General features: G+C 38.2%; 1 protein-coding gene across 2 annotated transcripts; it reads left to right on the forward strand.

The window, feature by feature from the left end:
- The first annotated feature begins 141 nt into the window (after window positions 1-141).
- On the forward strand, window positions 142-14,301 carry LOC128526689 (ras association domain-containing protein 1-like). Of its 2 annotated transcripts, XM_053498809.1 has the most exons (7): window positions 142-917; window positions 1,097-1,623; window positions 7,186-7,310; window positions 11,682-11,786; window positions 11,934-12,228; window positions 12,664-12,779; window positions 13,150-14,301. In XM_053498809.1, the coding sequence occupies exons 2-7, from the start codon at window positions 1,314-1,316 to the stop codon at window positions 13,294-13,296; spliced, it is 1,098 nt and encodes a 365-aa protein (XP_053354784.1). In that variant the 5' UTR covers window positions 142-917; window positions 1,097-1,313; the 3' UTR covers window positions 13,297-14,301. The 2 variants fall into 2 exon arrangements, with proteins under 2 accessions (XP_053354784.1, XP_053354785.1); XM_053498810.1 differs by lacking the exons at window positions 142-917; window positions 1,097-1,623; window positions 7,186-7,310 and adding an exon at window positions 8,456-8,932.
- The last annotated feature ends 1,938 nt before the right edge of the window (window positions 14,302-16,239 follow it).

Genomic DNA, 16,239 nt, shown 5'->3' on the forward strand with positions numbered 1-16,239 from the left:
TCTGAATGACTTACTGTACAGCTTTAGTTGCTGTGGTATTGATGGAAATTGAGGAAGAGGAGGAGCTATGCTTTATTGTACTACAGCAAGCCTGAGCCTAAACTGAACTTGAGTTTTTTTCAGTTTTTCATATTGTAGATATGATCACCATTTTTGTATCTTGTTTGTGTTACTGATTTAACATATTTTACAGATAAAGTTGGTGTTGAGTTTCCTCAGCATATTTCCTCACTGTGAATGTTGTAATATTAGAAAGTTTCAGCTGTATGCTAATATTATGCAAAGACTCAAACGAGAGAGAGAGAGAGAGACTTTTAATAGTGACTGAGGGGAGAAGGGGGTCCAGCAAAAGACCCGAGGAGGAGCGACTGAAAATCATAACACAATCTCAGGAAGTTCTCGAGAATTCATTCCGCTGTTGCGTTACACTGTGTTCAGTGAGGAAGAGGCTTTTTTATTTGCAGATGTGGCAGCGGTTTCCACCGCACTGGATTAAACACAATGCAGCCCCGAGACGGAGAAGACTGTGAGATGGAAACTCGTCAAGACGCCTGGGCGTGTTCACACGCAACTCTTTTTTGCAGCGGTTAAAGAGATGGCAGCAAGCTCTCCTGTTTTCACTGTACAGTTATTCACCTCTACAGGACTCCGAATGTCGTGATGTACAGCCTCTGCTTTTTATAAATTTTATTTGCTTTTTTTTCGGATACTGGATAAACTCGGAGCCACGTTTCCTGAAGCCGAGCCGTACTTGTAATCAGTTAAAATGCAGCCCACAGTCTTTTCGCATAGGCAGGCCACAAACTCACAGTTTACGTATGTGTGAACCTCATGTCTGCATTTATTTCATGACTCTCTATTGAATTTTGTAGTCTGACATGCGACCCTCTGGATTCCCTTTTGTCTTTACGCCAAGGGTAAGATTCTCAGTTTCCTTTAAGTCTCTGTTAACATGAAACTTGGTATCAGTTGCTGGAGAACTTAAACTAGCTAGACTTGTCCACTCAGACAACTTAAGAAAGAAGTTTTAATCAGATCAGACTGTAAGCGTAATATGATTGGTATGTTGCTTTTATGCTCTGTTTTTTATTTCCAGAAGCACAGACTGAATCCTGAAGAACCAGACAGACCTTCCCTCTCTCTAGCAGTGAAACAATGAAATTCCTTACACATTTTATTCAGACATTTGTCTCAAATTGGACTGGATATAAATTGCCCTCGGTTGACTCCAAATCAGATGGTATACTATGACCTGAAGACTCAGAAGTTGGTTCATCTCGCCACAGGTGGATAATAAAGCTGTGAAGAACATCATGTCATTCGGGGAATTGATCGAACTTGAGGAGCTTGAGGAGCGGATCGAGCTTGCCGATTCTTTACCACCACGGACACCTCGCTTAGAGAGGGTCAATGCCTTGAGAATAAGCCCAGGAAAATTCCCAGAGCTTTGGAACCGTGTGCGGATTATCCGGCTCCTGGGAGACACGTTCAAGGACCCACAGCTGGTTGAGGAGACAGGAGAAGGCCATGACTTCCATCCCTGCAGCCACGCTCAACCCACCTGGTGTGACCTGTGTGGCGACTTCATCTGGGGGGTGTACAAACAAAGCCTGCGCTGTGCCAGTGAGTGTTGGTCTCTTTCACAGATGAAATTGTGTGTAATAGTCTGTTGTGTGTGTGTCTGCCATTATTAAAAAAAATCTATAGTCTTATATAGTGTCCCTTTCAGGGCAGACAAACTCAAATTTGTGCTCCTGGGCTGTGTTCCCATCAGGTAGTATCTCCTTGAAAAGTGGACTGTAAATGATCATGTTAAGTACAATACCGAATTGTAGGGAAGTACTGCTCATTTCAGTGGCAATGGTGACCATTGTAGGAAACAAGTAAACGATGGTCCATCAGTTTATCACACCAGAAGTAAATGAGCAAAAATTACCCATATGTCCTCACTGCAGGAAAAAGGGGCCTGGGATCAATTTTATACACAATTCTTATCAAGGACCACATAATATTCATATTACATACTGTATATTGTACTGTATATTCAATCAACAATTTATTATTATAACCCATTCTATTTATTTGTAAATAATATGCACAATTTTCTTTAACATTTACACTGAACATATTGTAAATTAATACAATATGTTCAGTGTAACATATTAGCAAATTCTATACATTTCAATAGTATATAGTGGTATTAGTGGTTGTAACATAAGTTCTTTTTTATATATATATTCATTAATGTGAAATTGTTAAGATGCTTACATTACCATGGTAATACATGGAGGAAGTCATGTCTGCATTGGTGATGTTGCAGGGTGCTCAGAGTGAAGGGATTTTGTTGAAGGAATTTCCCTTACCTGACATTCTTTCCCAGGGAGCAGGGAGTAGATTACACTGTGGAATGGGAACTGTAGCTGCATAACTTTCATTATTTCCACAGAATTTACTGATTTGACTTTAAGAATGACTTTAAAAATGATAAAATTAATATTTATTATTAACAACTAAATAAGGGGGAAATGGGAATGGGTTAAACCTAGTGAAGGTATTTTATGTAAGTATACACTGATCATCTATTACATTAACAACACTTATAAGTGAAGTGAATAACATTGATTATCTTGTTAGAGTAGCACCTGTCAGGGGCTGGCAGCTAGTGAGAAGTGATTCTTGAATTTGATGTGGTGGAGCAGGAAAAATGGGCAAGTGAAAGGATCTGAGTGACTTTGGCACGGACTAAATTTTTAATAGAAAGATAAACTCCAAAATAGTTTTGTGGGGTGTTCCTAGTTCCTACTGACAGTGGTACAAGGAAGGACAATTGGGAAACTCATGACAGGATCATGGGGCATAAGTCATATGGGGACATATGGGGAAGGACGAATGTCTAGACCAATCCCACAAAAGACTTACCGAAGCACAAATTGCTAAAAGAACATTAATGCTGGTTCTGATAGAAAGGTGTCAAATCACAGGTGCATCACACCTTGCTGTGAATGGGTCTGCGTAGCTGCAGAAGAAAGCATCTAGAGCGGGCATGTAACCCTCCAAAGTTGAGCACAGAGCAATGGGAAAAAATGGCCGTTTTCTTTTAAAACATATTGATGGCTGGTTTTGTGTGCATTGCTTACCTGAGGAAGATATGGCACCAGGATGCACTATGGGAAGAAGACAAGCCAGCAGAGATAATGTTCTGGACAATGTTCTTCTGGGAAACATTGGGTTGTGCCGTTCATGTGGATGTTACTTTGACACTTACTACTTACAGTACCTAAACATTGTTGTAGACCAACTACAGTACACCATTTTATGGCAACAGTATAATCTAATAACAGTGACCTTTTTTATCAGGATAATGTGCTCCACCACACTGAAAAAAAAAAACTTTAAGGAATGGTTTGAGGGGAATCACAAAGCGTTTAAGACTTAGCCAAAAGTTCCTCAAAAATATGTGGGAAGTTCTAGACAAACATTTTCAATTCATATAGACCCCAACTCGCAACTTACAGGACTTAGGAGATCTGCTGCACATCTTGTGAAGTCCATGCCTTGACAGGTCAGAACTGTTATGATAGCATAAAGGGGACATGCGTGAAATTAGGCTCATGATTTTTATGTTATGGCTGATTGATATATTTTCAAACATGGTTCAATAATTGACTTGTGAAACAACATGCATTTAAAATTTAACAATGACAATTTTCCCTTGTGATGTGAAAAGGTAATTTGACATAGTTATACAGACAACATTAGGCTACAGTATACTGCTAAAGGAGTGTCACTACATTGGTACAGCAGATAGTGGCGCCACCTCTTAGCTCCAGGATCTGCAACTAGGGTAAAGTTTTGCCTATTGATTGGCTGCACTAAGTTGTCCTGAGGTGTGAACAAAGGGATGTCTAGTATGTCTGGGGTATGTGCTCAGCTGAGGCTCAGCGTTATCCTGACCAGGTTAAAGGAATAGGTGAATATTGTGGAAATTGTTTTCTGAAATTTGATTCATAATTTTAGAAAATTTTAATGTAAAGTTAAACATACATTTATAATTCGTGAATGATCTGACAGCACTACAGTCTAAGTGTGACACTATTTACAAGTTTGTTTTAAAAAAAAATTGTCACTGTAGTGCTTAAATTATATTTCATGTTATTCTCTGTAACAATGTAAAGGTTCAAATAGATATGAAATAACAACATCTAAACATCTACACTAAAGTGCTGGGTTAATTCATTTAAGGACACAATTAATATCACTTATGTAACACAATGATCTTTTTTTCATTTATTTTATATAACTTGGGAGGAAGTTGGGGTCTAAGTCTCAGTGCCACTGAGCCACCACTGCCCCAGTACATTCAATACTAGTTTCAATAGTGGTTCACACTGAGGTTCCTAGAGACTACACTTTGCAAACAAATATAAAACAGATATTAAACCACTTTTGGAACCTCATACGAAGTCACCACCATCTTATATGCTGCTTGTTCTTTGCATTTCAGAGCCTTTCAGCGGATCTTGATGAATGGTCGTGATATACTTTAAAAAAAATATTTTTCCTTCTTATTCACTGTGATTTTTTAAAAACTGATTCCACTCAATCTCTCACTCATTCTTTATACGGCTTATCCTGTTCAGGCTCATGGAAGGCCTATCATAGGAGACTAAGGGCACAAGCCAGGATACCCCCTGAATGGGGTGTTATTTTATGGTTGATTGATTGCAGTCAGATTATAATCATGGTCATGCTTAGAACTGTTTGAGCTTGATAACAAAGTCTAATTATGTTCACATGTTGGAATGGAACTATACATGCGTGTGTACGTTTAAGCACAGATGTGGGTGTGGAACAAATTTGTTGTAGACCACAGAAAAGTACATATGAAATCAGCATGTTTCCTGCTGAGCAAATGCTCTTGGTTGTTTTTTTTCTCCCACATGATCTTTCACCCCCATACATTATGTAATGACTGTCTTACTGCATATCACATAGCTTTATTTTTATCTTTTTCTTTTTACACTTCCTGTCTATCACTTCTGATTTCTGATTTTACTCATGGAATTTCTGCTCTTTTCTTAAACTATACTGTTCAATTTGTTAGTCTCAACATGTGGTTTTTATTTCTTCTGCCTCTGTACTGTCTGCTCTTTTGCAGAAAACATGAAACAGCTGCCATTTTATGTAAATGCTGCACTGGTTCAGTCTTTTATCTGAATAGGACATTTGCACTTCTCTTTTTGACTGCTGCTGGCTAAGTTGTAAATTTTGAATATATGTTTTCAATGTTTGCCTAGGGTTCCTTTAGGTAATGTATACATTAGGCAGGTTAACAAAAGAGGAACTTCTCAACAGTCGCCAAAAATTCCCTTCTGTGGGTTTTTTATTATTCGGCCTATGCAAAGACTTGCTGTAGGATGAAGGATTTTTATGATACCTTTATCTCTGTGTGTGTGTTATATAAGACACATTTTGTCTCCGTTCCTTCATAACTGCTTTACAAATTTTCAGTATAGATGAAAAATTTAATGATATTGGATTTTCTGCTCATCTTCTTTTCTAGTAAAAAAAAAAAACAGGATTTATAATTCAATAAAGACAATTTTTTCCAGTGAAAATAAAAATGGTCATACGAAATGACTGCCGCTTTCCAGTGTGAGCAATGCATGTACCTTGAAGAACATTTCACACAGCAGTGCATAATACTGCATGTGATCCATACTGTATTACATATTAAAGAAATACAATTGAGTGTCAAATTTACCATTTGCTGTGTTTCTCACTCACTCACTCATCGTTTATACCGCTTTATCCTGTATTCAGGGTCATGGGGACCTGGAGCCTATCCCAGGAGGCTTAGAGCACGAGGCGGGATACGCCCTGAACAGGGTGCCAATCCATCGCAGGGCACACACACATACACACACAACCATTCACACACTACGGGTAATTTGGGAACGCCAATTTGCCTAACCTACATGTCTTTGGACTGTGGGAGGAAACCCACCAAGCACGGGAAGAACATGCAAAGTCCATGCACACAGAGCCGGGAATCGAACTCGGACCCTAGAGGTGTGCTGTGTTTCTGTTTGCCAGATTTGTCAAAAGCAACAACTGGATCATTTTAATCAAAAGAAGATCTCAAACAATGTGTTTGTATTTGGGTGTTGAAGGGCATTTACTAACTAAAATGAAAATAATTGTATTCAGACGAGCATCATGATGAGCCACATATTGTGTAATGTCTGCTCAGCTGATTACATGTGCTTTCAACAGGTGACACAAATGAAACAAGGAAATAAAAACTCTAAATAAAAGATTTTATATATAAATATGTAGTCATCTGATGTGGTCAGGGCCAAAGAGTACCACAGCCACATGCATCCCAGACAACTTCCACAAGTGGCCTGAAGAATCAGATCACAAGATGTGTTACATTTGTGAATTGGTCTGCCTGGAAAGATGTTAATACTTGGTCTGAATTGGGTCTAAGTGAGTTTACTTTTAATGTTTTCAGACTACAGTGTCTGTTTGGAAACACATTAATGCATCTGATCCTAGTGTTAGATGTATGCAATACAGCTAATACAATACAACACATGCTTACTGACATGATAGAAATATCAATAATGTTGACCTCATACTTTAACAGGTTAAATATTAATTATAAACTGTCAAATTCAGCACTTTATACCTTGGTTATTTAATATTTGAATACTTACCTAATTTTACAGTCCTTGTATTTAAACTCCCTTTTTGGGTCACCAGCTGAACAATCCAAAAAGCAATGGTGGTTGGATTAGAATTGGAATTAGAAATAAAATTTGCCACTTTGGTGTTGTTAAGTCTAATTACGCATAAGTTACTTTAAAGAATCAATATAAGCCACATTTTGTGAGATGTTTTATTCATGTGCTATAATTTATGCTCCCACAGTGCAGATTTGTTTTTCTTTTAAAATACACTAAAGTGCTGAGAATCTTCTTTATTCTCTGTCACTGTTTTATTATGAGAAATTATTATAAATGACAGATGATTACCTGTCATCAGTTTTATGTTGTTTAATTGTTGCCTATACCAGACTTGCACTTTATTTCACTTAATATGCTTCAGGTTGTTTCTGTTATCTGATGACAAAACAGATATTAACCTTCTAATTCTCTCTCACCAAATTGTTTTTGCCAGACTGTAGATTCACCTGCCATTACCGATGTAGAGCTCTCATTAAACTGAACTGTAATCAGGGTGACGCCTCTACTACTGATCAGTCCAGTGATATCCAGGACAGCATTGAAACTGACACAAATGTGGTAAGGTATATATATTTGAGGGTTGGTATTGTTGTTTATGTTTGCCTTTTTTGTTAATTTATAAATAAACTAGTTAGTGTATTTGTATATTACTATCATGACTTTGTCTGTAGGATACAAGTAATAGATAAAGTACATGGTAATACATGCCACTTAATGCAGACTGATAAACGGTCATGTACTGCTAAATAAAGAATTTGTTTATGCTGTCAAATCACCTTAACAAATCTCTACAATTCACTGAAGAATATAATATTCATGAGCAAAATTTTGCAGCTTCAAGTTTTTATTTAATACCTAATACCTATAATTGCTCCAAACATTGGAGAAAATACTGCCACTTTTGAGCAAATTCACAAGATTGCAAAATCATGTGTGTTCACAAAACACACACTCTTGACAAATCAGGTCAGGTCTTTCTACTTAACACAGAAAAAAATAAACCAAAGATGCTTAAACAAAGTTTGGGGATGGGATTCTGTGTTTGTGATGATCCTAGAGGAGTTGGGCCTAAGTAAATTATGTTGCTTTAATATTTTTTTCAACATTTATAATATAGCTGTTGTCTGTAGTGACTTGGTTTAAACATTATGCACATGGTGAACTGTTTAAAAATACCCACATATTCATTATATGAAATCTATTGACATTTTATACTTATTATTAAACGTTTTGTCTGTTTTTTGGGGACGTGTTTAGAGTCAAGTTAACAATGTGCGTGAATGGTGCATGCAATTTAAGTTATATATGACATTTATATTTAATCCTTTCAGTTTATATGACCAGTCAAATAGGCCGGTAACAATAAAAACAATCTTGAAAAGTTTTTTTATTACTAAGAGAATGAAAAATTAAAAATCACAGAACCCGTGTCTGCTTTGAGAATCAAATGTATGCAACGCACCCAACTTACCCCGCCAAAAAAAATAAAAAATAAAATTAGCATAATTCCGTGGGATAAAAACTGGCATGGCAACGTGTCAAAACCTGGGGGTGTGGTTAATAACTCTTTATACCCAACTGAAGGGCACTAGTCACTTAAGCACTTTTGTGGATAAGTAGTGCACTATATAGGCAACAAGGAGCGGTTTGAGATTGAGGGTAAACCGGGCGCATTCTAATGTCGTCATCGTCGAGTTGGAACTTCCTGCATAGAGCCAATCACGACACTCTTAGGTCTTGCTTGTATATTTTCCAATTTTAACGTCCAGGGCGGAGCATTTCCGGTGTAAGGCAAGAGCAACGTGGGATAGTACTTCATCGACGCCTGATACATCGAGACAGATAGCAGATTTTTGAAGTAGGAGCTTCGTGTTTTAGAATACATTTTATTAATTTGGATAGAAAACCACACAGCATTGAGTCGGTTTACGGATAGGTCATTTCCCGAAGTAAAAAAGCGGTTTATTGGCAACTTTAAAGCACTCGAAAAACTTTTTTTCGCGATGAGTGGAGTTAGTTGTGCCGACCAGACCCCGTCTTTTGAGAAGACCTGGGGTAGCTCGACGAGCAGCGGCTACTGCAGCGAGGAGGACTCCGACTCGGAGCTCGAGCAGTATTTCACCGCGCGCACATCCTTCTTTCGCAAACCCCAGAAAGAGAAGGAGAAGCTGAGCGAGAAGGTGAGCTTGTGTAAAGTCCACACACCCTCAGTACGGCTGAGTGCACCAAGGGGTTCGTTAGTTCATCTTAAGATATTTTGTTACATCGTTGAAAAAGAGTTCTAGATGTCGAAATATCAAAAGTAACATGTCCGTGTGTCTCTTCTAAACCTATATGTGCCCTTCACGTCTGACTGTACTTTCGTAGGAATACATTATAATTGTAGGCGAGTAGTTACATTTACCACTTGTAATGCTTTTAAAAGAATTTTGATAAAAAAAAATATTACAATTAGTTTATAGTAGAAAGGTTTGGACTGTAGCCAGTATCTTCCGTTATCTGTAATCTGGTGTGTGTGTGTGTGTGTGTGTGTGTTTTGTGAACACACATTGAGTCATCTCTCTCACTTATGGTAAAAGATTTTGGAATCTTGTGAATTTGCTAAAAAAAAAAAGTGTTTTTTTTCTGTGTGTGGAGAACTTTTGGACACCCTGTATTTGTCTAACAAATAGCTTTATGAAAACTTTGGTAACAGGGCAGAACAGGAAAGCCTCCAGACATGTTGTAGGGAGGGGTGGGAGAGAGGAAAGAAGAAATGAAAAGATTTGTATGATTCATAAGAAAAGCCGGCACAACCACTTACTTCGTCATGCAATGACACATTGACAGTGATCATTTTGAAACCACATTCCATTCAATGTGACCAAAAGTTCAGTCATTGGAAGTACATAAGTTTCCTATTTATTGCATTTGTTAATAGGGCAAATGTAAATGCACAAAACATGAAATCACATGACCCATTCCCTCTCGATAGCATTTTTCTAATAATACAGTTTTTCATCAATGCTACCGTTTATTATTTTATGTTCTGCACTTATGTTTTAATTTATTTATTTAGTTTCAATATTATGTGTCCTCTTCATGGTTATGGGGCCCCAGAGCCTATCCCCGGGAATTCACTGTGGTGGATCGCAGGGTACCCAAACGCACAGCCAGTCATACAGTACAGGCAACATTATGCGAATCAACCTTCAAAGTATCTTTCGATCTTTGAGGAAAAGCAGGGAGAGCATGCAAACTCCATGCAAACAGACCGCAGGCATGATTCAAACCCACACCCTGAAGTTTCAAGGCAGCAATGCTAACCACTCGACCATCCGTATACCAAGCAATGACTTTAGCTTTCCAGATATTTATCTAATATCAAATCTCATAATTATATTTTGGCAGTCTATTACTTAGAAAACCTTTAGGACATAGTGAATTTTGAGCAATTGGGGTAAGAAGTTGTACATTTTATCAATCAAATGCTGGCCTTTTGGGATCAATAGAAGTCTTTCATCTTGGTTCAGTGAGGTTTTAAATCACTGTCAGTAGTGCAAAGTGAACAAATTAAACCAATCCATTAGGGTGAATTGCCTCTCATTTTAAAGTCTGCTTTTTTAATTTGAGTCGTCTTGATTTAAGGTCTCTAGTACATGTTTAGAACTCTAAATATATTTTCATATGCATAAAAAACACTTTTTAGCTTAAGAATATATTGCATGTGTAGTACAATAACTTGTTTCTGATAAAATCAGCTATATAAGTATGATAATCCACATACAAGAAGGATGATGACACAGTTGAAAAATGACACCATGTGACACCCACATGAGAGCAAGTCACACAAAAGAAGCTTTCTTTCCATGGTCTGAGGCTAGGGGGGGAGAGACTATTTTTTGCTCTAACCGGATACAGGAATTCCAGTTTTAAAACAAAACATGCATGACTGACTTCTGAAACCATGAACCCTGTTCATTCTCTTGAGTAATGGGATGGACGAAAGTTTGTGATTGGCTGGCGGTGACATCATGCCTTTGCCCTGTTCACCAGGAAGTGTTCAGAGGCTGATGCAATGTTTTAACAACTGGCCTCCTTTACTCAATTCAAAGTGGAATCATAACGTTTAGTACAATTTAAACTTTACAGGTGACTGTTAATATTTTATGTGTAAGTAGTAAATATTCAAAATCTACATACATTGGAAAGGAGTCACAAAAATAGATCTAAAAATGCTTATTTTATATATTTATAGTCAGTTTTGTGTCATTTTGGAGAAAGTTTGGAGAAATCCCCAAAATCCCGTTACTCGTAGTAGGGAGTTTTTGGATAGGACTTTTTATCAGAAGTGGAAAAGCATACTGTATTGAATCTAAAAAAGAAATAGGATAGTCAAAGCTTCTTCTGTATCTTTGTGTGAAGAGAGAGGAATGGACTGTAAGAGGAACTAATTGTTAGTCAGTTGTCCCCAGCTGTTCTTTCAGCTGTTTAATATGCAGCCCGAAGAGCCTGTTTCTTAATCTGTCTCTATCAGCACATTTTACTATGATATGACTGTTCCTCTCACGGTATTGTAGCTCTATGGTTTAGAGGTCATCTGCAATGTGTAACGAGGAAAGTAATGGGCTTCTCCAAGATTGTTTTTAGTGAAAGAAAGAATGACTGAACCAGATAGTTATACAGTACACTCTAAGCTAACTCATTTCATTAAGCTATGAACCCACATCCGGTCAGTCATGCACAAATTTGTGACTCATGCTGTGAATCTCATGCTGCCTTAACATGCATTTCCTTTTTTTCCTAAGGTGATGGCATGAATCTGCTTTTGGACAAGTTCTAGATTACTGAAATCTTTAAAATGAATCATGTAGTGTATGAAGCTATCGAAGTCCTCGATAGTTTTTAGCGAAGTAAGAATAAACAGTTTCTGTAATTTTTGTCTTTTAGGATGAGGTGACTGAGAGCAAGAAACAAGAGCTATCTCATTCAGAGATTCAGCAGAAAATAAAGGAGTATAATGCTCAGATAAACAGCAACCTCTTTATGTCTGTGGTAAGGTTTTCAATTCACAAATTTGCATTCATTACCTTCAGTTTTTTTTAAAAAATATTTATCTGTTGTTGTTGTTGTTGTTGTTTTTTTAATAACCAGTCCATACATTCATCATCTGGTCCATTATTGATTGATTGTGTTATACAGAACAAAGATGGGACCTACAACGGCTTCATCAAAGTTCATCTGAAACTGGTACGGCCTGTGTCTGTTCCACCACCACGGAAGGTTGCTACGTCCCAGGGGCCAGCCAATGGGAAGAAAGGGGGAGCAGTAAAAAGACGCACGTCCTTCTACCTCCCAAAGGACACAGCCAAACATCTGCACATCAGCTCTCGAACTCGTGCACAGGAAGTGATTCAGGCCCTGCTCAAGAAATTTACAGTTATCGACAATCCTGCAAAGTTTGCACTGTTTGAGCGCACCGAGCGCCATGACCAGGGTATGGCCATGTTGCTTTTGAGCAAATTTTAATGCCAATAAGTTAGTGTCCACGGCTGTATTATTAAACTCTTCTACTCTTATTTAGGTTAAACATAACATTTTAATCCACTTGAAAACCTAGAACTTCAAAATTTGCTTATAGTACATTTAAGTTCAAGGTGCTTTATTGACAGAACAAATGGGCAGGGGGACAGATTCATTGCCAAAGCTTGTGTTGCAGAGTGTGCCATTAGTCATTGTCATCTGCTCCAGCTGGCCATGTTGCTTAGGAAAATAGGCTGCCTGTTAGAAAGATCCAGCTTTTACTAACATTTAACTAACGCACAAGCATGAATCTTTGCTTCTCATGACAAAATATTTCTGAAAGAGACTGATGTTGTCTTGGTTCGAAATTGATTATATGCTCAGCTGTTTCTTTTTCTTTCTCCATCAGTGTACCTAAGGAAGCTGTCTGACGATGATTGTCCACTGTTCCTGCGTTTGTGTGCTGGTCCAAACGAGAAGGTGCTGAGTCTGGTACTCAAGGAAAATGAGACTGGAGAGGTCAATGTAAGGAAAACCAGCCCACACTTCCCTCACAAAATTGACATGTTTGCTGATTTAGTTTTATATAACATCTTAATTTCCAGTACGTGCAACATCTCGTTTACAAGTTTGAGTTCAATGTGAGTGATGCTCAGTAATTTGCTACCAAAGATACTTTAATGTTAAAAAAAAGCAAGCAAAGCAAGTTCGTCTGCAGAAACACTCAATTTAGACATATTTTGTTCGTTCGTTCGTCTGGCTTCATTTAAGTTGTCCCTTGAGGTTGACCTTGCTTTGTAGTGAGAGATCCGGGCATGAAATTCCATCATGTTTAAATGAATTATTAATTAAATCAGTTGTTTATTGCTGACTTTATTTTTTGCTCTTCTCCCAGTGGGATGCATTTTCTATGCCGGAGCTGCAGAATTTCCTGCGCATTCTGAAGCGGGAGGAAGAAGAGCATGTAAAACAGATCATGCAGCGCTATGCACTTGCTCGTGATCGCTTCCAGCAAGCTCTGGTCACTACCAACCCTGGCTGATCAATGCACTGTGCCTGTCTTAGTGACAAGTGGCCACTAGGAGGCCTCAGTCTTCTCTTTGTCCAACGATCCATATGGACTAGCATCAGTGCGATTAGTGTGTGAGAGAGCGAGAGAGTGCGAACGAGTGTGGAAATGCAAGTATGCAACCAGATGTGCGTACGTGGAGAGAATGAGTCGTGACTGAGAGCGAGCGAAAGCGTACTGGGGAATGGACGAGTGAAAATAGAACACCTTGTCATGAATGGTGTGTGATTTGTTCGAGTGAGTGTAGAGAGTCCTCAAGATAGAACAGTGTGTTTCTATGGAGACTGCACAGGACTCTCCTGACTTCACTGCTGGTGAAGTTAAAATTTTTCTTTTCTCTGTCAGCTATGAGACTATGAAGTTTTTTTCCCTTTTCTGTCAAGGTCATTGAAGAATCTAGTTGTAAATTCATGTGGCCATTTTTGCTGTATAATGTTGAAAAAGGTTCCATAACTCTTCTCTCTGACTTCTTCAGTACTGCGGAGTGTTGGGGAATACCGGGGAATACTCAGTTATTAAGTTGAGCTGATGAAACCCCTTGGAAAAGTTATGAAATATTTTCAGCCTTTAAGAAACAAGACCAGTTGCCTTAACCTTCTACTTCTAGACTGTTTTTTGCCAGGATATTTTATGTTCATTTCCAGACTTTTCTTTTCTCAAACAAACTGGTTTTTAACTATATTTTCATTTGTATTAACTTTCTTACCTAATTAAACTATTGTCATTTTATGTCATTTATATGTCTGTTCTGTCAGTCACCTGTTTGTTAGCAAATCTTTCAAGCTTGACCCTTTCTTATGTGCAGTCACTTCAGTTTCTGAACCACACCCCCTCACACAATAAATGATTTCCTTTTTTTTTTTTGTTTATTGCCGGTGTCTGTCTTTGAATTGGACCATGTTATTGTTGAATGTTGCCTAATTTCTCAGTTTGGAAATTTCTCATTTGAATTCTGAATAAATTCTTGTTCTGATCTGATATTCATTTGACTTAAATACATATAACATTTTGATGTTTTATGTATGACAATGTGGTGGAACAATTTGCTCTAAGCACATGGGCACCAGTAGAGGGCAACAGATAACCAAGCTGCACATACAGTAAGCTGATGTTTTTGTTTATCCTGGGTGCTAGATTTTACTCAATATTTTACTCAAGAATGTACTCAATAAGTCTTTAAGCATTACCAAATGCTATACACTGATCAGCTATAATAGTAAAAACCAATGAGAAGTAAAGTGATTGACATTGATTACCTCATTGCGAGGTATTGGTCGAAGGATGGGATATATTAGGCACCAAGCAGTGAATTCACGAAGTTGATTTGTTGGAAGCAGAAAAATGGGCAAGGGCAAGAATCTTAGTAACTTGACAAATTAACTGGTATGAACTTAAATTCACATTTTCATACTTTTCATACTCATTTTCTTATTTTTCTTTAGATTCTGTAATGCTGCTTTGTGACCATGACAATTGTCAAAAGTGCTTAATGAATAAAATTTAATTAATGGTTCTTAGCCATGCTCCAGAGGGTCACATGTCCTGCACATTTTAGTGTTTTTTTTTTTAGCTCTTAGAATGCCTGATTTAACTACTCATCCAATTAACATCTTTTTTTTATTTTACTGAAGTGGGTGTGACAGCAGGGAAAAGTCAATGCATCACAGCTTGCATATGGGCTACATAGCTGCTGAAAGGTCAGGGTGCCCAACTTGACTCCTGTCCACCACTAAAATTTACCTACAATGGGCACTTGAGCATTGGAACCGGACCATGGAGCAGTGGAAGAAGGTTGTCTGGTCTGATGAATCTTTGATTGCTAGGTACATGCGCATTGCTTACCTGGACAAGAGATGGCACTAGGATGCACTATAGGAAAGGTTGGGTGGTAGTGTCTGAGTCGTGGATCTCATGTGGATGTTAATTGGACACAAGGCACCAATCTAAACATTGTTGCAGATCAAGGACACCCATTCATGTCAATGTTACTCCAAAAAGGTAATTTTTAGCAGGAATTGTTTAAAAAAAAGAAAGTAAAAGGTATTTACAGGGCATCCAAATTACCCAGATGTCAATCTGATCAAGCATTGAGAAAGAATAAAGAATCTGATCTGGGATGTGCTAGACACCATGTCTGATACACGGATGACCAACCCTAGAACTTTAAGGATTTAAAGGATCTGATGCTAATGTCCTGTTGCCTGCTATTTTAGCCGACCTTCAGAGGTTTTCGTATCCATACCTTTTGGGTTCAAAGTTGTTTTGGCAGCAAAATGAGGATTAGGTTGTTTTGATGTTATATCTGACCAGTGTGTATTGATTTACAGCAAAATCCACTTATACTGGAAACTCCTATCTGTAGCAGTGGCTTGTAAATAATTTTTTTTTATCTTGCTCTTAGGATTTAAGTGGGTTTCTACAGGATATGTGATGTGAAGTGTGTAGAAATGAAATTGCATGATGAACCACAGAATAAACGCTCGGCAGGGTAAAGTAGCAGGAAAACATAGTACAATATAATAAAGATATAAACGAGATTTCTCACGATGTGCTTTGGTCATAGCCTACTGTAATTTGTACATGGCTCCAGGCATGAACGAAGGTGTGTGTAGCTGCTGCGGTTCGTGGTCTCATTACAGCTAATTAAAAAAAACAGCAGGTTTGTCCGTTATCCGGTTTGGCCGCGAGCTCGCAGCAACTTTTTCATTCGGCGTGTGGTTGGTTTCACCGCTGGAGTGTGTAGCGTGTGTGTGTGTGTGTGTGTTGGGGGGCGCTGAATGCAGCAGAACACGGTGTTACTGCTGTACTGTGTTTATGTGTGTGTGTGTGTGTGTGCGCGCGCGCGCTTTGACGGTCCTGCTGCTTAACATTAGTCATCCTCATAAGCTCGAACTGCACGCGACTCGGATCAGCGAC

Source organism: Clarias gariepinus, chromosome 6, assembly GCF_024256425.1.
Source record: "Clarias gariepinus isolate MV-2021 ecotype Netherlands chromosome 6, CGAR_prim_01v2, whole genome shotgun sequence".
NCBI classification, from domain to species: Eukaryota; Metazoa; Chordata; class Actinopteri; order Siluriformes; family Clariidae; genus Clarias; species Clarias gariepinus.

Bases quoted from the DNA above. Each gene is read 5' to 3' on its own strand.
- LOC128526689 (XM_053498809.1), top strand. From the start codon at position 1,314: ATGTCATTCGGGGAATTGATCGAACTTGAGGAGCTTGAGGAGCGGATC. The intron at 11,787-11,933 runs GTAAGGTTTTCA...TGTGTTATACAG, and splicing joins GCAACCTCTTTATGTCTGTG to AACAAAGATGGGACCTACAA. The intron at 12,229-12,663 runs GTATGGCCATGT...TTTCTCCATCAG, and splicing joins CACCGAGCGCCATGACCAGG to TGTACCTAAGGAAGCTGTCT.